This window comes from Myotis brandtii, unplaced genomic scaffold, assembly GCF_000412655.1.
Source record: "Myotis brandtii unplaced genomic scaffold, ASM41265v1 scaffold521, whole genome shotgun sequence".
Lineage (NCBI taxonomy): Eukaryota > Metazoa > Chordata > Mammalia > Chiroptera > Vespertilionidae > Myotis > Myotis brandtii.
The window spans coordinates 3183310-3208578 of record NW_005369870.1 but is presented as its reverse complement, the minus strand read 5'-3'; the positions used below and the strand labels follow the sequence as shown (position 1 = coordinate 3208578).

General features: G+C 34.3%; 1 protein-coding gene across 6 annotated transcripts in view; it reads left to right on the top strand.

Annotated features, from left to right (window-relative positions):
* Positions 1-25269, top strand: part of CTDSPL2 (CTD (carboxy-terminal domain, RNA polymerase II, polypeptide A) small phosphatase like 2) — a 92575-nt gene that overhangs the window by 58460 nt on the left and 8846 nt on the right. For 4 of the 6 annotated variants that reach the window (XM_005877530.2, XM_005877531.2, XM_014548779.1 and 1 more), the window contains exons 5-11: positions 1653-1868; positions 6144-6222; positions 6502-6613; positions 9662-9748; positions 19681-19743; positions 19848-19927; positions 23187-23313. In XM_005877530.2, coding sequence (XP_005877592.1) covers positions 1653-1868; positions 6144-6222; positions 6502-6613; positions 9662-9748; positions 19681-19743; positions 19848-19927; positions 23187-23313 — 764 coding nt within the window. Of the gene's footprint in view, positions 1-1652; positions 1869-6143; positions 6223-6501; positions 6614-9661; positions 9749-19680; positions 19744-19847; positions 19928-23186; positions 23314-24056; positions 24080-25269 lie in introns of all 6 variants that reach the window. The other 2 variants (XR_001364262.1, XM_014548780.1) reach the window with 2 other exon arrangements.

Genomic DNA, 25269 nt, shown 5'->3' with positions numbered 1-25269 from the left:
TTAAGAGGATGATGGCAATAGATAGCAGATTACAGCAGTGGGAATAAGTGAAGAATTAAATAGCTAGGTGACATCAATATCAAAGGAGCAGGCATTTTTATTTTTATTTTTTTTAAATACATTTTATTGATTTTTTACAGAGGAAGGGAGAGGGATAGAGAGTCAGAAACATCGATGAGAGAGAAACATCGATCAGCTGCCTCCTGCACACCCGCCACTGGGGATATGCCCGCAACCAAGGTACATGCCCTTGACCGGAATCGAACCCGGGGCCCTCTAGTCCACAGGCTGACACTCTATCCACTGAGCCAAACCGGTCAGGGCATGGAGCAGGCATTTTTAGACATTTGTGGAAACCAGTTATCTGGTGGCAGCAATAGAGATAAATGAATTCTGATTCACTTAGTAAGTTGAGTATGGGATAATAAAGAGCTTTGAGGGAAGGGTATCAGGAAAAGAGGGGTTTTTTGGAAAAAGATTAAATTTAAAGCAGTTAGGAAGAATGAATATTCTGTGAGGCAGTTGAGAGTATTGGAGATTGATTTTGTTGTTGAAAAAAACTTTTGGAGGATTCTATTAAAAAATGGAAAGAGTTGGGGGTCATTCCATAATTGGGCAGCATGGTCATGTAGGTGATGGCTGTGTATAATTAGGAAACTAACTTGAATATTAAGATGAAATCTCATTTCGAATTTGTCCTTGTGTCTTTGAATAAAAAGGTCCCCATGGTTGGGAACAATGATCTCATTCTTGGATAAGTAACTCTGTTTTAAAAATCACAACTGCCCACAATGTCTAGGATGCTTAGTACTGAGAGGATCAGGAGCTGTTTGAGGATAATGAATATATATAAAATGCCTAGACAGAGTAAGCACTTAATAAATGATACTTGCTTTAATGTAAAGAAGTTTTATAGTAAAATAAACCGTGTTATATACTTCAGAGTTGTTAAGAGAAAAAAGAATGATAATTATATTATGGGTTAGAGGTGTTAGCTAACAATAGTTGGTAATCATATTGTACTATATCAATCAATATGTACATCTGAAACTTAGTGTTATATGTCAATTATATCTCAGTAAAAATAAAGATGTTCTAAATTATATAACTATTTGACTCCAAGTGGGTGTTTCTAAACTATTTGAACACTTTTAATAATTTTGTTCACAAATACTACTCTAGCTTATAATAGTCTTTATACCTCATTGTTTGAAATGTATAGAAGAGACTTACCAAGCAATGGTATCCTCAGCTTTGTTTCTATTGTGTTTAGTTTTTGAAATATTTATAGGTTTTAATTACTTTATTTTTATTGAAATATATTTGACATAACATTGTGTAAATCTAAGGTATATAACATGTTGATTTGGTACATTTACATATTGTAATATAATAGCTATTATAGCAATAATTAGCACTGCTATCATGGTCCATAATTACCCTTTCTTTTTATTGGTTGGAATAATTAGATCCTAGTCTCTTAGCTAGTTTGATGATTACAATACAGTATTGTCTATATTTACTGTGTATTTGATCTCTAGGGCTTATTTATTAATCGTTGTAAATTTGTGCCCTTAAATAACATGTTTTACTCTCCTACCCCCTATGCGTTTTTAAATGATGATTGTGAGTACCCCGAATCATGATTTCAGGAACATCAGGATCCGATTCCCCAGGACAGGCTGTGGAAGCTGAAGAGATAGTAAAACAACTTGATATGGAACAGGTGGATGAGATCACTACCAGTACTACTACATCAACTAATGGAGCAGCTTACTCAAATCAAGCAATTCAAGTGAGGCCATCAGTAAATAATGGTTTAGAAGACGCAGAAGAAACAGTTAATCGTGATATCCCACCCCTTACAGGTGAGGAAAATGTCTTAGGCATCTTCAAGAATAGTTTATAAAAATGCAGTATTAGTCCAGCCAATGTGGCTCAGTGGTTGAGCATAGACCTATGAACCAGGAGTTCAGGGTTTGATTCCCAGTCAGGGCACATGCCTGGGTTGTGTGCTTAATCCCCTGTAGGGGATGTGCAAAAGGCAACTGATCAATGAGTCTCTCTCATCATTGAAGTTTCTATCTCTCCCGCCCCTTCTCCTTTTCTCTCTGAAATCAATAAAAATATTTTTTTTAAAAATACAGTATTTTATATTTTTTCTTAAATACTAGATTAAATGCATGTTTTTCTTCCTTGAAGTTAAGAAAATTAAAATGGGAAATAAAATTTGTACCCAAAAGTTAGTCATTTTGAAATTGAATTTTTTAAAAACTTCGTTGTGATTCAGTATTAATATTTTACAGTTTAATTACTTGTACCAGTTTTACTACTTGGAGAAATTTAACACAACTAGCAAAATATGTGCTTATTTTATGAATATAATTGTAACAGTCTTAGACCCTTAGGTCTGAAGTTCCTACCTAGAGGTAGTCTCAAATCATAACTTCACATTTGTTTCATACATGGATGACATTCCCCCCAAAGAAGCGTCTGTTCCTGGATATCTCTCTGTACCCAACTTTTAGAGCTTAATTCTGAATCCTTATAAAGGCCTAACATAATTGTGTTTCTGAGCCAGTTGTCATAGAAATGTAGAAACACATTAGATCATAATTTATACCTCTGAGGAGTTGTGATAAGTAGACATATAAGACGAAAAGATGAAATTGTTTCATCATGCTTAAAAGCAGAAATAAAATTGAGGATGACTATTTTTTCTCAGAGGGAGAAGATCTTAGATTATTATTTTAGATTTTTTAAAAAGTTCCTTGTGGTGCTAGCTATTTGAGAGATCCTAGTGCAAATATATTGGTTAAGAAATATAATTTGGTATTAGGAAGTAGGATGATCTTCTTCTGTTGAATATAAAGAGCAGACATTTTAAAAATATATACTTTTATTGATTTCAGAGAGGAAGGGAGAAGGGGAGAGAGATAGAAACATCAGTGGTGAGAGAGAATCATTGTTGGACTGCCTACTGCATGCCCCACACAGGATCAAGCCCACAACTCGGGCATGATTTATAACCACTGAGTCACTCTGGCTGGGCTAAAAGGGCTAACTTTTAAAAAAATTCTTGAAATAGCAGAAAACATTTGAAAATGCATACAATTGTGAAACTTCAACTCAATAATGCCAGTATGAAGAGAAAAGTGACATAATAGAGGAGAAATTTATTTTAAATTTGTCAAAAGATTAATGCCTATGTTAAAATAATGTTAATATCTATAATGTTAAATTATGTTATAATGTAAGAATCATACTTAACAAGCAAATTAACATGGTTGTGCACATAGTTTATTCTTGGGTGGATAAGACTTTAAATGAACCTACTGTTGTCCTATCATTTTATGCTGATTACTTTGCCCAGTGTTACAGGCTATTGAATGGTAAAGTCCAGGGCTTTGGCTTTCTATTTGGTGTTTGTTCTATATTTTTATTCTGCTGTATAAGCCTTTGTATTTATTTTATCTGACAACTGTGAAGATGTAGAAGGGATTTCTATAACCTTAGAGGTTTCTAGAGGGGGGGAAAGTAAGATTTATTCCAGTTGTCTCATTCATTTATTTATTCCCCTAACTGGCTCAATCCCAGTAGGGGCCGTGCAGGAGGCAGCCTATCGATGATTTCCTCTCTCATCGATGTTTCTATCTCTTTATCTCTCTAGAAATCAATAAAAATATATTTAAAAAAAATAACTATACAGTGTGGTGAGTGCTATTAAAAATAAATGAGCAATGGAATATTACTCAGCCATAATAAAGAATGAAATCTTGCCATCTATAACAATATAGATGACTCTAGAGGGTATTGTGCTAAGTGAAATAAGTCAAAGAAAAATAACATGATTCATTTATATGTGGAATCTAAAAAACAAAGATGAATAAACAAAACAGATGCAAACTTGGAATACAGAGAACCAATTGGTGGTTGCCAGATAGGAGAGGCATTGGAGGATGGGTGAAAAAGGTGAAAGGGATTATGAAGTATAAATTGCCAGTTATTAAAATAGTCACAGGAATGTAAGATACAGTATAGGGAATCTATACTAACAAAAGGGTAATATGCTAATTAGACTGGATAGACCAGAGGTCATTCCAGTCGTCCTTCCTGACAAAGCTGGGGCCCGGGCAGTGCCGCCCGGGGTCCCGGGTGCCTGCGGCCGGCTGGAGGAGGGAAGCCTGGGCCCAGGTGCGGGGTCTGAGGCAGAGGCCGTTAGGGGCCATTAGGCAGGCAGGCAAGTGGTTAGGGGTGATCAGGTAGGCAGAGGGGTCAGGGGTGATCAGGCAGGCAGGCAGGCGAGCGGTTAGGAGCCAGCGCTCCCAGATTGCGAGAGGGTGCAGGCCGGGCTGAGGGACACGCACACACGCACAGCACAAATTTCATACACCGGGCCTCTAGTATAGTCAGTAACATTGTAATGACTATTTGTAATGACTGTATGGTGTCAGATGGGTATTAAACTTATCTAGATGATTACTTCGTATGGTATATAAATGTCTAATCTCTATGTTGTACACCTGAAACTAATATCGTGTGTGACAACTGTAATTGAAAAATAAAATTTTAAAAATAGTAATAAATGAGCAAAATAATGCGGTGGCCCATTGCAGTTACTCTGGGAGGATCATTAAGTAAAATTGTTGCTGATCTTGAAAGATGAATATGAGAAACAAAATTATTACTTTTCCCTAATTTCAAGAATGTAGCCAAAAAGTACAAGAAGGAAGGGGGCTGGCTCTATCATTTACTTAGCTTTGTGACTTTGTATAATTTATGTAAGTTCTGTGAGACAGTATTCTTAGCTTTAAAATGGTAATAATTCAGGGTTTTGAGGGTAAGAAAGATGAAGTATGAAAAATGCTTAGATGAAGGCACTCAAATATTCCTTTTTCCCTTTCTCTGAGGTTAATAGGAATTTGAAACAGGTGGTTGGAAGATATATTTTTTCTATTATCCCCTTGTGCTAATGAACTGTTCAGTTGGCATAAAGTTGTTAAAAAAATTATAGCAGAGTTCCACTGTCTTAGTCCTTTTGGGCTGCTATAACAAAATTTAATTCTCACAGGTCAGGAGGCTTGGAAATCCAAGTCAGTGTCAACAGCATTGATGTCTGGTGAGGGCCTGCTTTCTGGTTCATAGACAGCTGTTTTCTCAGTGTGTCCTCACATGGCAGAAGCTCTGTGAGCTCTCTAAAGGACACTAATCCCATCTTCATGACCTCACGACCTTCCAAAGGCTCCACCTCCAAATATCACATTGAAATTGGGGGGGTGGGGGTGGGAGGAGGGGTACAAACATTCAGTCTCTAGCATCCACCTTAAATTTTTACCTGTGAGATATTACCTGTTTAGTTTTAAGTTATGTTTTTTTCCTCTCCTTGAATTTAAGTTGTAATTATTGTCTTAGAAAATTCCCCAAAAACTTTCTAAAGCTCTATTAGTTGATACAATTTTAGATCAAACATAGAGTGGATTATGTGTCATGGAATATAGAATTGCTTATTTTCAGTTGCTTGTACATTAGAAGAAATATAATGGGTCTTCTAAATCAATGCTTTCTACATTGAACAGCATTTTAAAACTATTTAAGTTCAGAAACAGCCTTGAGATTCCTGGAAAAATGTACATACAACATTTTTTCATAAGTCTTCAAGGGGTTCATGGACTTCTTAAAGACTGTTCGTGAATTGTAGATTAAAACCTAGCTTTGGGTCTATTATAAGCACATATATTGACCACCTGAATGTACAAGGCATTTTGTGAAATATTACTACTGTAAGAGCACCATGAAATTTTTATAGTTATATATATAAACACCATCCACTTAAAAATTGAATTCTTGTGGAGTGTATTTTTCTAGTAATTAGTAAGTTTTCTCTCAGAATTTTTAATTTCTGCTAGCCATGATATAGCTTGCCATTTTGTCTTTATTGGTAGTTTTTTCCTTTGGATCTGGAGTTAGAGCTATGTGCTAATAAATTTGCTTTTAAATACTGTTTAGATATTATTTCTGTCTTATCTTCAACCTAAAATACACAGGGCTTCAGGAAGATCTTACATAAAAGCAGTAAAATGTATACTTCATGGCAACATTAAGTGAGTAAAAGTAACATTTTATTTTTCATTTTTATTAAATAGCACCAATAACTCCAGATAGTGGTTATTCATCAGCCCATGCAGAAGCCACTTATGAAGAAGACTGGGAAGTGTTTGACCCGTGAGTTGTTTTCTTTTTCTTCCTTAGCAGAATGAAAGTCCATGTGTGGAGGGGTAGCTGGGTGGTATATTGCAAAGAGCATGTAACTTACAGGTAGTAATACTTTTGCTGAGTTATTCAAATACTAATTTGTATATTTTCAGTTTTATTTACATGTTTTACATGTTTGGTTTACTAATTTAAATATGGATTGTTTAATTAACGTGGGCTGAATTTAGTAATATGTCTTACATTTTAAAAAGTAGAAATGTTGAAATTTTCTTAAAATTTGATTTATAGCTATTATTTCATCAAACATGTTCCACCACTGACAGAAGAACAACTAAATAGGAAACCTGCTCTTCCATTGAAAACAAGAAGCACACCAGAATTCTCCCTAGTTTTAGACCTGGTAAGTATATTATTTGCAGATGTAAGAAAAATAAAGGAGTTAAATTCTCTTTTAAAATACTAGCCCAAAGCACCAAGAAGAATATTAGGTGACTAAATAGCCTTACACATTTGCTATGAAAATGTCTTAGGTGTTCTGAAATGTTTTTGTTTTTTTATTATTGAGAGTATTACTGATGTCCTCCATTTTTCCCTCTTGGCTCCCACCCCAGCCCAGGCCTTCACTGCACTTTTGTCTGTGTCCTTGGGCTATGCATATAAGTTCTTTGGTTAATCTCTTCCTGCACCCCCCTCACTCCCACCCTTTCTGCTGAAATGTTTTTATTTTAAGCTCGGTCTAATGCTTAGGGTCCCTAGCTTGGTTGATAACAGGTACCTTCTTAAATCTCCCAATAAAATTCTAATTTCATTTCATGCCTAGATTTCACCTTTTGGGTCAGGATTGTTTTCTTGAAAGACCAAATATAATCTAGGTCTCAGTGAGTTAACCTTTGCAAGACCATACTACTTTTCCTATTCTTGTATTTGTATATTATCTAATATCAAGGACTATTAATACACTCTCAAAAGTATGATATCTTAATGCTGACAAATAAAACCTTTAATATGCTCTATTGGTATGATTTTAAATTTTATACTTTAGGGTACCAGAAGAGCTTTAAAAACTGAATGTCTATTATATAATATTGGAAAACACTATATAATTTAGCCTTTGTTACTGGTACTCTGTAATTGAAGATGTATTTAATTCTCATAAAGAATTTTGCTTCAGGAAAAGCATATTATTTTAAACTAGAGGCCCAGTGCACGGATCCGTGCACATTGAAAGGAAATAAATTAGAAGAAATATTTTAGAGGCTGGGAAGGGTCCACGGGAGGGCTCCAGGGTGTGTCCTGCCTGTCTCGCCCAGTCCTGATCAGCCAGAACCCATCAGCAAGCTAACCTACCGGTCAGAATGTTTGCCCCCTGGTGGTCAGTGCATGTCATAGCAACTGGTCGAACGGTCGGACACTTAGCATATTAGGCTTTTATTATATAGGATATTAATTAGCCTGTGTAGTTCTGTTTTGAGAGTTTAGCACCTAAGCCTTTGCCTGGCCAAAGAGATGTAAGAGGTATATCCAGTAGTGCTAAGTACTTAAGGTATTTATTAGAGAATAAATAGAAACAAAGAAGAATTTGAAACTGATTATGGTTAATTTATATTTGATGTGCAAGGTAGTGAAGAAACTGAAAAAGATTTTGCTAGATTTTTATGTTAGGAGTTGATATAGCAAGTTTGGCCATGTAGTTTTTAATTAAATGTGAAGACAAATAGAAAAAGAAAGATAAGAATTGGCTAAGTTATTTTACAGAAGTGGATAAAGTAGAATGAGCAAAAGTTAGGCTATAGGTGAGTTAGTAGAATTAGTTATGAGTCAATTGTAGGAAAGAATACCTTTTATAAGGTGCTAAGAGAATACCTTGAAATGAGTAGTCTAGTGTGCTATTAAAAGAAAATGAGGTTTATATAGAGTATATTTTGCTGTTTGCCTCCGCAGAGTTTAACTTTAGGTTAAAAAAAAACACCGAACATTTCAGCTAGTAAGATGTGGAATCACAAGGTATGAACATTTGTGTTTCATTTTAATTCATCTTAAATGCATTGAAAATTTTGGGGTATAGTTATCATCAGTTTTATATATTTATTTATTTTTTAAATGTCACTTACTATAGATGGAAGCCTTATTTTTTTAATCATTTGGGATTTGAGAAATATTAATATTTGCACATATCTTAGATTGAATGATCTTTGCCTTATTCTTTTAATGAGAAAACAGGGCTTTGTAATGAAAGATGGCAAGTCTTCATTGATTTAGTTAAACAAATGTTTATGTCTGAACATTCAACAGGTACTGAAACATTCATTTTTAAAAATGAAATTCTTTATAAAAGATTTAAAGATAAGGAGCTATATGAATAGAATATATTTTTGGAAGATATGTAATAGATTCTAAACTTCCATTTTTTAATTGTTTTTAAAAGCGGTATGTATGTGGTTTAGTTAACAGAAAGTTGGAACTCAAAACAGTGGTTCTCAAACTGACATGCATTAGAATCACCTTAAAGGGCTTTTTAAAAAATATTTTTTATTGATTTTTTTTTTTTTAAGAGAGAGAGGAAGGGGGAAGGGTAGAGAGATAAAAACATCGATAAGAGAGAAACATGGATCAGCTGCCTCCTGCTCGCCCCCTACTGGGGATTGAGCCTGCAACCTGGGCATGTGCCCTGACTGGGAATGGAACCAGTGACCTCTTGTTCATGGGTCCAACACTTAACACTGGCTGGGCTGAAGGGCTTTTAAAGCAGATTATTGCGCTCCTCTCTTCACCCCTTGCTGAATTTCTGAATTATCAGAAGTGGAGCTGGAGAATTTTTATTTCTAACTGGTTCCCAGGTGATGCTACTTGCTGGTCCAGAGACTACACCAGAGAAACAGAGATTTGGAATGGGTAGCTCAGTTGGTTAGTGTCATCCCAATACACCAAGGTTGCAGGGTTCAAGCCTCAGTCAGGGCACATATAAGAAGCAGCGTCGGCCTGCGGACTGAGGGGTCCCAGGTTTGATTCCTGCCAAGGGCATGTACTGAGGTTGCGGGCACATCCCCAGTAGTGGGTGTGCAGGAGGCAGCTGATCGATGTTTCTCTCTCATTGATGTTTCTGGCTCAAAAAATCAATAAAATATATATTTTAAAAAAATCAATAAAATATTTTTTTAAAAAAGAAGCAAGCAATAAATGCATAAATAAGTGGAACAACAAAAATCAGTGTTTCTCTTCCACCCTACCTTCCTATCTCTCTCAAATTAATAAATTAAAACAAAATTTTTTTTAATAAAAAAGAAAATTTTGTCCAAATTGCTGTTACACACAATAATGTATGATGAATATAAAATTCCATATTTGAATGGGTGCTTGAATAGATGTTTTTGGAGATCATGGACATATAAAATTATTGGAAATTTCTTTTAATATCTTGGTTCATTCAATATGTGTTTTTTATTTTAAGGATGAAACACTAGTACACTGTAGTCTAAATGAGCTAGAAGATGCAGCACTTACTTTTCCAGTCCTTTTCCAAGATGTCATTTATCAGGTAATTAAAGAAAAATTTTAATTTGATTCTTGGCCTGTTAGATTAACATTCTGAACTAAGAAATCTTTTGCAAATTTTTTTTTGGTGAAGTTTAATGTGGTTTTCTATTAGATTTCATCAGTACTTTAATGATTTGTTAACACAGAGTAGAATCATACTAAGTAATTACATAAAACATTAATTTGTTGCCACAAATATATGAACTTTTTTACCAAGTGATCTCTGCTAGTTTTATAATGTATTTGCCAGCAGGTGGAGGCAGGAGCACTGACATCATAGATCCCTAAGAAGAACTTGCCAGGTTAATACCTGGTATGTTTTTCTCCCCTCCAAAATCCAAATGATATAAAGAAAACTCTTTCCTTGTTGGTCATTTTTATTTCCTTTTGTAGTAATATGGTCTGTAGATTGCATTTTGGTTGACCTACTTTATAATCACAAAATTCCAGGATATTCTTCTAGTTATTGCTTTACTTTTAAAAATTAGGTATAAGCATTTCTCTCTCATCTGTGTTGTTGAACAGGTAACAGTACAAAATACTATGAATTACATTTATGTGTGTTGGTCATAGTTTTTACGTTATGTTTGAGATTTTCCTAACATAAAATATGAATTAATATATGTGAATATACTTTGAAAATTGCAAGGAAAGTGCCTTTCTGTGGTGGCAGTTGTTATTTGATTAGTATTACCTTCATACATACCAGTTGTTGAAGGATTGGGAAAAGGTCAAAATGTTTGTTGTTTGTCAGGAGGAAGCCAACCTAAGGATTAACTAAATAAAGCCACAGAATGTTGACTATGAAGATGATGAAAAGGTGTTTTATGATTGTTATTTGCTTTTAATAGGCAGTTAGAACTTGGGTTTAGTTTTCAGTATCAGAATTAAATAGAAGTTTGTGGTTCAGAGTCTACTTTACGTACTTTTTCTTGTAATGAGTTATGAGGAGCTTTATTTTAGCAGTTATTGTCAGTTCTAGTTTAACCTAGAAAGGTATTGTAGGTATGGTAATATCGGAGTACTATATTCATTTCCCTTTTATGGAAACTGATTTTAGTTCTGATATATGATCATAGGATGAGCAAAATGTACGTACAAATAGGGTATTTATTCCGTTGTAACAGTATTATTTGGCTTAAGGTAAATCTTAATAAGGCATTTTCTGCCATAGGTTATTCTTGTTTAGTGCACTTTTAAGGACAGCAGTCTTTTGGAAAGTAAACATAGTATAGAAATATTTTAGTTTTCTCTTTTTAGCTTGATACCTTTGTTATTTTTGTTCAAAATTGCACTTAAAAAACACGGGCTTTGAATTTGGAAAACAAAGCTGTTACCCAAAAATAATATTTTGAGATGACTTTCTTAAGCTTTCATATTTGGAGTTTATTTCTGAAGATGGTTTTGATCTGTTTATGTAATTTTTAATAGTGAAATAAGAAACTTGGAAAGTAGGAGAGTTTGATTCTTCCCCTTCATGAGCATTTCTTTTCAGTGTGACCGTAAAACTGAATTTTTCTTACTGCTTTGACCATTTCTGCTTCATTTCTCTTCTTTATAAATTTCTTATTATTTTCATGTGGATCTGGATAGTTGTCTTATTTTGAATAAAAGGCTTCTAACAGTGCATATAACTAATAAAAATCCTATATGTACTGTATACCTCCGTTGAATTCAAAGAACTTTTTCTTATATATTATGAGCTACACTTTTCTAAAACTGAAAAATAGTATGCCTAAATCAAGAGCAATAAAATGGGAGTTTGAATTTATAAGTTATAGAGATGATTGCAATTTAATATTATGACTTAGTTACTACATCATATACAGAGTTTAGTTCCCCTTCAGTAAATTTTTGAGGATGTCCATAGTTAATATTGGGTACATTTCTTTGGACTTCTGGTTTTGGCATGGCTATTCTGTCTGCTTTTAAAAAAATAACTTGAAGAAATCTTGGGTTAGAATTCCCCCAGTTTTCAGACCAGCAAGCTCCCTTTAAACAGGGAATGATGTCTTTTAAACTTTCAGTGGTGTTGTCTCCATCTACTGGCAAAGAAGAAATATACACAAGGGTCTGAGATGATCTAAGAGATTTTGGAGAAACCACATTATTAGGTAAGATGTAACTTACGTATTTAACCACTACAATATAATGTGGCCCACTTAAAGGTAGAAACCTGTAAAATACTGTATATACTCTTTTAAAAAGTGATGTATTGAGGTGAAATTCACAACATAAAGTTAACTTTTTAAGTTAACAGTTCTGTGGCATTTATTTACATACTCTTAATATGTTAGTTTCATAGCATTTATGTATATATACTCTTAAAAATAAAAGGATAAAGTTAAGATAGGATCAATTTCTTTCTCTGAATCAAAACCAGATAATGTCCTCTAGGGACTTATTTTACTTTTACTTTCTTTTTGTGGTAAGTTCATTATGGTTCGTTACCTAATTTTAATTCCACTTGTTATTTCTCTTTCTTTCAAAACAGTGTAAAGTGTAAATTGTCTTACATGTGTTTCCATGATTGTCTATATTAGGGGTTGGCAAACATTTTCCTATAAAGGGCTATTTGTTAATATTTCAGGTTTTACAGTCTCTATTGCAACTGCTTTTTCTGCCATTGTAGCATGAAAGTAGTCATAGACAGTACATAATTGTTAAGTATAGCTGTGCACACACACACAAAAAAAACTTTATAAAAATAAATGACACTTTGGATTTGGCCCACAGGCTATAGCTTGCTGACCTGTGGTCTAATAATTATGAGAGTATATACAGTAAATTTACACATTCAGATTCTTTCTAAGTGGCAATAGGCAATCAAATGTTCATCAGAATTCTTGTTAATATTTAGAGAAATTTAAAATTATATCCATTCTAATCTGGTTGTGGACTTTCTTAGGTTTTTTTAGTTGTAAGTTTGAGGGGAAATTTAAGGTGGCCACTACTCACATTTAAAGATTGCCTGACTTCATGATTTACATTCTTCTTTTGATTGATAAGGAGGACTCAACTTCATTATTTCACGTCTTAGAATTTACCAGCAGGTAGATTATTCAAATCTCAATTTAGTACTTTGAGTATACTTAAAATCCATTTTTAGAGGATAAAAAAGTACCTAAAAATTTCAACTCAAAATTTGATGTATGTTACTACTGACACTATATGGATAGACAGATTACGATTTGTGTATATGGAGAAAAAGTAATTCTAAAGAAGAACTGAATTTTTTTTAATGAAGTTATGGTACTCACAAAGGCAAAGTTTATAGATTTTTGTTTGAATGGGTCTAACCCCCTTCTTAAATTGGTACTTTTGCCATAAATTGTTTGACAGTTATTGGGATAATATTTATTTATAGAATGGTACAGATGCATTTGATATATGGAGAACAAGTGCATGATCAGTTCCAATGCACATGTTTAATCTTTATATTTAGCTTATATTGACACATTATCAGGAAATCCATCTCGTGGTGTTACTCAGTTAAGAGGTCTCCACTGTATTTAGTTTCTGTTCCTGCAGATCCACCAATTCAAGACTCTAGGTCATCTCACTCCCTCTTCCATCCAGAAGATGACTTCTATCCACAAGCAGGACTGAATCAAAAGACAGATTTTTCACTTAGCTCTTGAGCTGAACCACCTCCTCAATGACCTTCCTCTGTCTCCATCAAGAACTGGAGCTCAGTTTTTTGAAGATGTAATAGAGCTACTCAGCCCAAACGTGGCTTATTGAAGACAAAAAGAAGATGCCTCATATGTTTCACCACAGTGCAGCCAAACGTAACTGTGTTGTCCAACTCCTCATTCTGTAAAGTATGGCAGGGGCATCTAATTTTTTATTCTGTTCACCTATAAGACTTTAGCCAGTCAGTGGCTTTCTGAAGATCAGTAAAATCAACAAACTTTGGGTCAGCTGTCCAGAAATCAGATTGTGGTAAGCACTCAAGGAGAGAGAGGATCCTTTAGGGAGCTACTTGCTAAAGGATACTTTATTAGTAGAGATTTTTATGGGGAAAGTTGGGGGGAGAAGTGGGTGGGAAATCCCATGTTTAGCAAAGGTCAGCCTCTTCACCATTATTATCGTTTGTTTTCTTGGGGACCTTACAGCCTAGGATAATTTTCATAAGGATCTCGAATATCTTATACCACGAACGAGAGGCTTCTATCCCTTCTATAGTCTTTCCTAGGAAAGTCAGCATTATTCTTGGTTCATGAAGAAAAAAAACAATCATTTAAATGGAGGATTTTGTAGTAACTACCTAATCAAGATTTTTGTTCTCTAAAGCTCTTACTTAAATTGACAATAACCGAGAGGCATTCATTTTGACCTTCATAAAGCATAATTTTGTTGTACAAAAGCAGTATGTATGTTTGTGTTTTAAAACATTGGAGTCATGGACACTTAATATTGAGGATAATATTTTAGCTCGTCTGGAAAAATATATCGATAATTAATTGTAGGTAAATCTTCAAAACAATGTTAAGTAACTCCTATCCTTATTAGTAAGTATAGTCATTGGCACTCATTTTTTTTTCATCACAATTATTCATTATTATTTTTTAGGTTAAAAAAGGAACAATATAGCTGAAACTTACAGTTATCTACTTCTCAAAGATAAAATGTATTTCATGGGGAACTCTGTTCTTTGTAAATGTATCTTAAAATTAGAAGCAGTTCATTAAAAAATACATGGGAAGTTCTTGTTCAACAAGCTGAAAATGTTCTGCAAATTCAGGAGAGGTGACAATTGATTACTAAGCATATTAAGTTTGAAGGCTTCAAAGTTTAGAATTTGTTTCTAAAGGCAACATTTTAATTTTACTACAAAGGCCATTTTTGCTCCTAAAATGACTAAACTTTATTTTAACATAACCACATTAGTATTTTACATACATATATATATGTGTGTGTGTGTGTGTGTGTATGTATATACACACACAATGGCTGCTTTTACTTGAAAATTTTTCTTTTTTGCTAACTTTTGCTATACCGGTTATTTGAATGTGTTCAGCTTCATTTTATCCCATTTGGACTCTATAAGAAAATTCCTTTTTAAATTTATTTATACTTAATTCAGTATAAGGTTTGCAGAAGCTTTTAGTTTAGGGATGTTTTTAAATTGTTTCTATTTTTATTGGTTGTGATGTTTTAGTGTTTCCCTACTCATCCCCTGATTGATCCATCTACAAATACTTTCCTCACCAGCCATCTCTTACTGGAACTGTGTGAAAAGATGACTGTGAAATCACCCAATGGGTTATAAAGTTGAAGCCTACGCAGGGCTTACCTGAGCACAACCCTCTTTCAGTGGAGAAGGTTGGAGTTTTGTGTCTATTCTCTGGTGTTGAGGTTAAGAAAATGTTAAGCAAGTTGAATAGTTAAGCTATCAACTGATGCAATTCATTATTACTGTCCCTCTTCTAAAAATATAGCTTATAGCCATGGGGCTTTCTCTTTTAATTAAGGTTGCCCAGTTCTGTCCCATAGAATCATTCCATCTATTTTCCTTACCATCCACTACTTTTAAATAGTAAGATGGATAATAGTAATAGCTATTGGTAGTTTCAGTGTGCCAGGCACTTTCCGTTCCAGGTGCTTTACATGCATTAATTTATTTAATCCTTACAACCCTATGAGATAGGCACTATTATACCCATTTTATAGATGAGAAAACTGAGGTGTACAGAAGGGTTAGATCTATGGTATCTTGATGTTTCACTTATTCGTACCATCTCATTCTTCACATTCCCCAGCTTTGTTAGTTTTCTTTTGTTGTTGTTTTGTTATTTTTTGTTAGTTTTATACTGCTTTAAATTCTTTCTGCTGATGAAATAGCATTCACAAATTATTTTTTAATTTAAAGATGCCATACTCTTGAGTGAGTTCCACTGAATTTATCTCTTTTTTTTTCCGCTTACAACAGTGTAGTGATAAGTTCTAAGGATATCATAGAAAAATGATTACACATGTTTCACTTCAAATATGTTAAGGTCATATTATCTGTGTACTTAAAACCATTTAGAAATATTTTTACAAAAAAGATTTACATGTAAGAAGTTTTGTTTTTTGCAGTCACTTGCCAACAAATTGAAACTGCTTATCTTTGCGTGTTTTATTTTCTTTTTTGTTCATGCTGTGAAAGTTATCTATAATAATAGACAAAAGTTTAGTAAACAAGCAGTCAGAAATTATTCAGTATATAGTATAATTTAACATTGCATACTTAGACATGAATATGTATTTAGACAAGAGTTTATCACACAATACTGATAATCAGTTTATAACTGGATTGCTGTTTTAATGACTGCTCTTATTAAATCTAGTTATATTAACTATTTATGGCCTATTAGTACCATCTATACACACACTTATAGAATATTCTCATTGTCTTAATGCCAAAGAAAGTACAGACTGACTGTCAGGTTTCGTTCATCTCAAGTTTTGTTAATGTAATGTTATTTTTTTTGTTATATACTTATCACTTTTATATAAAATTAAAATTTTCGTAAAATCAGTCCCAATATCACTGTTTTGCTGATATTATTATAATAATAATAGATTTTATTTTAAACCTTGAGTAATGAACATACGAATGCCTATTTTGGGTAATAAGTCTTATTGAAGACATATCTGGGTATTCTTATATAATGATTATTTCTTATAGCATTATACATTATTTTCAAACTATTAACATTTCAAAATATATTTGGTTTACTAATAGAAGATTAACACTATTTGTAATGTAGCTAGACTATGTCTTCAATAAGACTTATTACCCAAAATAGGCATTTATGAATGTGTTCATTATTCAAGTTTTAAAATAAAATCTATTATAATAATGTCAGAAAAACAGTGATATTATATATATATTCAGACTAAAATGAGACTTTTGGCCTAGTCTTACACTTGGGAGATGACATGGTTTTGAAGAGTTGCAAGTTTTGAAGGATGGTTGTTGAAATATTAAGTAGTAAAAGAATGTAGAAAATAGGAAGTAGGCAGCTCAGGACATGAATCTTTGTTATTTTAGGAGAAGAAAATAGAGTTGAGCATCTGTGGAATAGATTTTGAAGCATTTAGAAGCATGCCTTTGTGTGCATCTGTATGTTAATGTATCTCTGTGCCCTAACACAGTGATTGATTATAGTCTCATTATACATACTCTACAATTGTTTTTTATTTGTTTCCTACTGGACAGTACTTGCCCTCTATATATTTCTGCTTTTATATATCCATCCAAATGACTTGGATCCTGCTGGCCTTATATCTCTATTTCTATTTTTCGTTCTGAGATTTTGCCTTTGCAGCAGATGGCAGAACCCCATGTTGTTCCAATCCTATCCCTGCTCACTGTAACTTTGTACCTTTCTTATATTCTTGTCTTTTTCACTAACCACTTCAGTTTCTGCTTATGTCTTTTAATCCTGAAACACCTCTGTTCAAATGGTGATGTTGTTCTCAGGATAGGAACTTTTACAGTCAACAGTTACTATATTTTACTATGGTAAGAAAACACCCTAGCAATATATTTCCCCATCTTTAGTGCCACCTTTCATCCTCAGTAAACAAGCACCTTTTGAAAGTGATATCATTTAAGATGCATTTTATATTTAAATATAGTCAAAGTAGTTGAGTGCATAATGAGGTTATAGTTTTGAACTAATCTGGGATCACTGTATAAGAAGTTGGAAAACGTCACTTATTATGCTTGTACAATATTATTTAAGCAGAACTATTCCTATAAAATGATGTGTGTTCATGTTCAGAGGAAACATCCCAAATTACAGAGGCCTTGCTTATCTTATTTTACAATATGTAGAGCAAGTGATAACAGGGGTATTGAAAACATTTATACATATGTAAAAAGAAATATTTTTGGTTATTAAGTGCATGTAAGTGATAAAAACTTTAGCAACAATCAGAAAGATCTGATGTTTCATGGTTTAGTATCCTCCTTGAGATGAGGTAATTACAAAAAAAAAGTATTGGCAGAATTTATTTATTTTTTCTTGACCATAATAAATCTTTTCAAAATCCATAGTTAATAAAAAATGATTTGTTAGTTAAGGTAGTAATATAACTAAAATCTGTCAGTTACTTGGATTACCAAACAAGTAAGGTGTGTGGTTTTCAACCAAGGCCACAAACTATACTAAATGTTTCGAGATGAAAATGTTAAAATTAATTAGCAACTCTAGTTAAAGTTTTTGTAACTCATCCTAAATCATAGGGATTGGATACTGAGGATTTGATTATTTTTATTTGCTAGGGATAGGAATACTTGGCTTACTTTGTTTTTGGCTAGTCAATAAGTTGAGATAAAATGCCTAGTAGGATTACAAACAAGTATACCTTTATCATTCTAGTTTGGGGGTGGGGTCAGATGATACTAGTATATTAATGTTCAAAATTTGTCTTACATGAGTGATCAAGTTGTGGAAAAAATTTATAGTTGTCCTTATGTAGTAATGTAAATTTGCCTGTTTTATCTATATTGCTTAACTTCAGGCAGTTCTATTTCATTTACTCAACTAGTTTTTATCAAGTACTATATATTTGGCATTGTTTAACCCTTCGGGCATTGGAAATTACAAAGATTGGTAGTACATAGTCCCTAACTCCTAGAATCCTTTGCATGATTTCACTGTTCTGCCCCTAAAACATTCCTAGAACTAGATTTTAATTTGTTGCCACCACAGTTTTTTGTTGTGTTTTTTAAAATCTCAATCCAAAGAATCTGGTAGGTGTTCTGCAAATGTTTGTTCATAGTATTTGAGGTTAATAATCACCTTTTTGAGTGTAGTACAAAATTTTCTTTTTATAAAATTTTGTCACAAAATGAATACAATTTAAAGGAGTCAGATCTTTTGTAAATCAGTTTTAGTGGTTGCTTATGGTTTATATTTCTGTGCTTTTTAAATATGGGAGTGTATTACAAGAGCTACATTAAATGTAGGCAAGAAGACAGGCACAGAAATAAAGCAGTTCTTTGGGTGCTGTAGTCTTTCCTGATAGTGCTAATAGATTTTGACAACTTGTATTTGACTATCATAGTTTTATCTCAAGTAGTCAAGTAGTATTAATTTAGATGCCACATCTGAATCAGTAAATGTAGAAAAACAAACTTGATTTCTGAAAATATTCCAATTATTTAAACCTACCAATCCAAACATCTCTTTTTTTATGTATATATATTTTTATTGATTTCAGGGAGAGGGAGAGGGAGAGGGAGAGGGAGAGGGAGAGGGAGAGAAAGATAGAAATATCAATGATGAGAGAGAATCATTGATGGGCTGCCTCCTGCATGCCCCCCACTGGGGATCGAGTTTGCAACCTGGGTGTGTGCCCAACCAGGAATCAAACTGTGACTTCCTGGTCCATAGGTCGACGTTCAACCACTGAGCCACCACAGCCAGGCCAAACATATCTTTCTTGAACATTATTTACCTTAATAGAAAATTGAAATAAAGCTATTCTTAGCAGGTGATTGTTGAGAAGAAATTCTGAGTAATTATTGAGGAAGGTCATTGAGATAGGTCAGCTAGAGATGGACACGCAGCCTGCCTAATAATTGGATGGATGCTACCTGGCTGGAAGATGGAGCTGATTGGTGGATCAAAATCTCAGAGGGAAACCTTTTATTTTTAGGTTAAATGTTTATTAAGAATTATATTCCATGAAGTACTATTGTATGCTGGTATTTAACTACTAAAGAATGAAATGATCAATGATTATTACCCTGCCAAAAGATTGTTTTAAGTGATTTTTGGAATGTAAAATATATTTTGAGTGGTAGTAAAATTTATTTCTTTAAAATATGAAATTTATACTATATCCAGAGTTAGAATATAACATATCTTATAAATAAGTTTGTTCTATTTTATGTGTTTATTTGCTGAAGCCATCTTTGTATTTCTTCAGGTTTATGTGAGATTAAGGCCATTCTTCAGGGAATTCTTGGAACGAATGTCTCAGATGTATGAGGTAAACATGCATGAGCTGAACAGCATAAATATTTTATTTTATTCAACATAGTACCCATATTTAGATCATGTATAATGATTACTTCTTTTCCCCTGAATTTATAGATCATTCTTTTTACTGCTTCTAAGAAGGTGTATGCAGACAAGTTACTGAACATACTAGACCCTAAAAAGCAACTGGTCAGGTAAATTTAATTAAGAAATAGTGGAAATGTCTGTCACACTGATCTATGAAATTACTATGATTATATTTAACTTTAATGGCCTTTTTAAGTTGGCTACATATATAGAGATTTGTCGTGCTGAATGGTGAAAATAAATGAATTTTTTAAATGCCCAAACTCTTAAAGAGTTCCTAATGCTATAATTCCAGACAGACGTTCTTTAAAAGGATACGAAGATCAAATGTATTTATTTATTGTTACATCTGTATCCTTACTTCTTTTGGGATTGGGGGAGGGAAGTAGGTGGAATTTTTCACTGTGTGCATGATCTTTTCATTTCCTTTATGTTGATATAATGCATGTTATGGCACCTTTTTAATGGCATAGAGAAATAAAAGTTAATTTTAACAGAAAGGATTAAATTAAACTCTCTTGCTTTTTTCAAGAGCAAATTTATCTTCCATGGAAAGAAAATGTTACATGAATCTAATTGGGAATTGCAGTTGGCTTAGTCATTCAGGTTATTCCCTGTGTGTGTGTCTGAGCCAGCAGATACAGTGTGTTCCTGGTTAGGTGGATTGCCTTGGGTAATTTTAAAATAGTTTGAAAATTAGTTAAACTGAGATATTAAGACTAAAGCAGTCTTATTGCATCCTATAAAATATGGGAGTTAATCTTTGAGTTTTTGACCAAGAGCTGAGAGTGATGCCACAAAAGGCTTATAACAACCTTAATAGCTGGCTATTCATTTTCTTGAATGCTTTCTCCCATATTGTCTTAATGGAAAATCCTAAACTTATCTAAGGATTAAAATTTGTCCTTATAGTTAGTTTTATTTTTATCTTTAATATAAGCAAGCTTTAGACATACAAAATAGAAAATGTATTTTTTATTCATAAGAGTATATTATAATTTATGCTCATTTTACCCAACTTCAACAAAAATATACAAATGATTTTGCTTTGATCATTCATTCTATTCAGTCCCTCCAGTGTTCCAGGGAATTGTGGTGAGCCACACAAGCCCTTCCCCTCTTGGAGCTTTCATTTTACTGGAGGACAAATTGTACTCATGCAATTATAATCTTATCCCTCTTTTAAATTAGTTTTCTAAAATATTCACATTTAGGAGTTTAAATTTATTTTATCTTGTTACAATTTGAAAACTTAAAACAGGAAAACCTTTTTGAACAATATATTGAATTCATTAAAGTGCTATAGAGAACTATCGATGTTGGTGACAAGGTAAACTCAGAAATTCCTATGATCTCTCAATCCCATGAGTCCAAATGCAAATTTGATGACTAGCAAAAAAATAAATAAAAATAAAAAATAACAAAAATATAGTTTCTTTCTAAAACTGCAAATGTATGCTATTGACTCTCGGATTTTTGAATACTGGAGAGGCTTCAGCTTAATTTAAAGTAACTGTTAGTATCCATATACATATTCAGTTGTCTCCTGACTTGGGTGAGCTTGCTGCTCATGGGGAAAAAAGCATCGGTACTGACTTGCATGTACATGCTCTATCTGCCTCTCCAATTGCCTCATATCTAAATGTTTATGCAAATAAAATTACTTAAATCCTTTTATTTAGTCTATTTTTTCAAAGTAGGACTGTCTTTAAGCCTTTTAGAGATAGATGATAATTTAATTAAAAGTATTTATAATGGGGAAAGAATTATTTATACTACATTTTGTCTGGTTGTAAAATTCTTGACTCTTTGTCATTACCACTGGCAGTGATTTTTTTAAAAAAATTTTTATTGATTAAGGTATTACAAATGTGTCTTTATCCCCCATTATCCCCTCATCCCCCCCAGTCTTGCCCTCACCTTCACCCCCTGTCTGCATCCATCACTTGTGCTTATATGCATGCATACAAGTCCTTTGGTTGATCTCTCTCCCTTACCCCCACCCTCCCCTACCTTCCCTCTGAGATTTGAGCATCTGATCGATGCTTCTGTCTCTAGATCTGTTTTTGTTGTTCATTGGCAGTGATATTTTTAAGGTTGAGGTTTGTTTGGGGGGGGGGCGTGGTGGTGGTAGAACTATGACAGATTTTGTTGGTAGAAATTGCCCTTTTTTAAAAATTGCATGATTAAAAAATACAGGTATGAATGAGTAGGCCTTAGCTTTTGAAAAATTGTTTAGTGGAATTAAGACACAAGGAAGCCCTAACCGGTTTGGTTCAGTGGATAGAGCATCGGCCTGTGGACTGAAAGGTCCCAGGTTCGATTCCGGTCAAGGGCATGTACCTTGGTTGTGGGCACATCCCCAGTAGGAGGTGTGCAGGAGGCAGCTGATCGATGTTTCTCTCTCATCGATGTTTCTAACTCTCTCTCTCTCCCTTCCTCTCTGTAAAAAATCAATAAAATATATATTAAAAGACACAAGGAAGCCAAACTATCAATTATTATACAGGACTAATATTTTTTAGTTCGGAATGAAGATTATATCATTATTACAGTACCTAAGTATTATAAAACCTTTAATAGCTTTGTTAAATTATACAGAATTTTTTAACTTAGTAGCTATCATTAGTGAAACATCAGTTTATATGTTATACTTAAATCTAAATTCAGTCCTTGTTTTTTCAAATGACATACACACACTAAATTGAAAAATGAGTGGGAAAAGTTGAAATGATGGAATGTTTTGACCACCTTTTCTCAAAAACTATAAGGGAAACTAAAAACATATTTTTTAAATGCCAACACAGAAACGTTCCTTCTTATATTTTCTATTCTGGCATGTACAGGAGTAGGGAGGCTGTGTGGTCTTCTGGTTAGAGCAAAGGACTGGGAGCCAGGAGGATTCTGGGTTCCAATGCTGGGCTAACCACTGACTTACTATTTGACCTTGGGCAAGTCACCTGACCTCCTTGTGCCTCAGTCAACCATCTGGAAAATTGGTTTAAAAGCCAGGACCTTGCTGACAACCAGATGCTGCATCTGAACTGAGCTTTCTGGTTAAATAAATTACAAAAACAATTTACAGAGTTTTTAATCCCACTTTATTTAATATAACATTTTGGGATAAACCATTTAAGACATGGTAATATTTGGTTGTAAGTTTTCAGTAATAGCTAAGAATTTTTATAGTAAAGCTATAGCCTGAAGCTTAGGCCCACATTTGTATATGAATTTCCTTTGTGACAAAATAATAAGACGTAATGTGTAAAGCCTATGGTGTGTGTGTGTATATGTTTCAGTATATGTTATACTTTTTAGAGGCTGCTTTTTTTTTTTTAGTTAATTTGTTTTTATTTTTATGTTTAGGCACCGACTTTTTCGTGAACATTGTGTTTGTGTACAAGGAAACTATATAAAGGACTTAAATATCCTTGGAAGAGATCTTTCAAAAACTATAATAATTGACAACTCACCACAAGCCTTTGCATATCAGGTAGGAAGAGGGTTGCTAAGCAAATTCAGAATGGAAAAAAAGTCACAATGAGGACAAATGCTGCCAAACAGTATGATGGGGGAACAGAATTTTCACTGGAGGAATTTCCCTGTTTAGTGTCACATTTATAATTAGAAATGCCAAATTGGCATACTCCTTGTGAAAAAGTTTCTTTTAAATTGAGTACAACATAGCCCTAGCTGGTTTGGCTCAGTGGATAGAGCATCAGCCTGAGGACTGAAGGGTCCCAGGTTCAGTTCCGGTCAAGGGCACATGCCTGGGTTGTGGGCTTGATCCCCAGTAGGGGATGTGCAGGAGGCAGCTAATAAATGATTCTCTCTCATCGTTGAAGTTTCTATCTCTCTTTCCCTCTCCCTTCCTCTCTGAAATCAATAAAGATATATTTTTTTAAAAAGATAAAGTACAACAAATAAAAATCTGAATAGTAAATGTGAATAAGAAGGGACAACAAGATAAACATTTAATAATAACATTCTTATGAGTTATTACATCAGTAATTGTAAACATGTTTGAGAATTACAATAGCTTAACCATCTTCCTCTGGTCCATTTTTGACATTTTTTAATATTTTCATGGACTATTTTGTTAGTATATTTGTACCCTTTGTTAATGATTCTTTGAAATATAACTTTGACTAGAGACAAGCCACCCTTGCAAGATATATATTGTACATTATGAATGCCTTCATGTGATCCATTTGAGATTTCCTTCACAATCAATAGGTGCAGAATGGGGATGACGGAAGGTAGGTTGGGTATAGATAAAACAAGATTTGCCTTTAACTTGTGTTTTAAAATGTCCACTAAAGAAAAAGAAAGTCAGGTCAACTTCATATGGTTTTGAAATATGTTCAGTTTAGGTCACTACTTTTATTTGCTTGCATTTTGAAATGTTTTTAAGAATTTTTTCTTGGTGCCTAGATAAAATCATTTCAATTATCCTCAATCTCAAACAATCCTATATAATAAAGTGGTAATATTCAAATTGACTGTCACACCATCGCAAAAGATGGCCACTGTCCCCACCTGGTCACAAGATGGTTGGCATTGGAGAGCAGTTGTGTGCAATCAGGCCAGCAGGGGAGGGCAGTTGGGGGCAACTGGGCCGGCAGGGGAGCAGTTAGTCGTTGATCAGGCTGGCAGGGGAGTGGTTAGAGGGTGATCAGGCTGGCAGGCAGAAACGGTTAGCAGGCAGGCAGGCGAGCAGTTGGGAGCCAGCAGTCTCAGATTGTGAGAGGGAAGTCCCTGTAGGATCGGGCCTAAACCACAGTCGGACATCCCCTGAGGGGTCCTAGATTGGAGAGGGTGCAGGTTGGGCTGAGGGACACCCTCCTCCCCCAGTGCATGAATTTTGTGCACCGGGCCTCTAGTGTTCTATATAAACGTTTAAAGACTTTTATCCCAGAGATTATCTATATATCCATAATAATAAAAGCCTAATATGCTAATTAGACCAGATGACCTTTCAGACAAAGCTGGGGCTGCAAGAGAAGCCCGGGTCCCAGGTGCCTGCCGGTGGTCGGAGGGAAGCCCGGGTCCTGGGTGCCAGAGGGAAGCTGATGCCGGCAGCTGGGGAAAGGAAGGCCTACTCTTGCATGAATTTCATGCATCAGCCTCTAGTCTATAATAATAAAAGCGTAATATGCTAATTAGACTGGATGTTCTTCCGTATGAAGCCGGGGCTGCGAGGGAAGCCCAGGTCCTGGGTGCCAGAGGGAAGCCGGTTTTGGCAGCCGGGGAGAGAAGGGCCTACTTTTGTACAAATTTCATGCATTGGGTCTCTAGTCTATATATATAAAAAGCCAGTGACCAGAAGGCTGTAAGGACCAGAACTACCAGTCGTTATGACATCCATTGTGTCCAGCAAACAGGCCTGATCGGGGGTCGGGCCAGCTGGCCAACTGCCTGCAGCCCCTCCCCCTGGCACCCGCCTCTG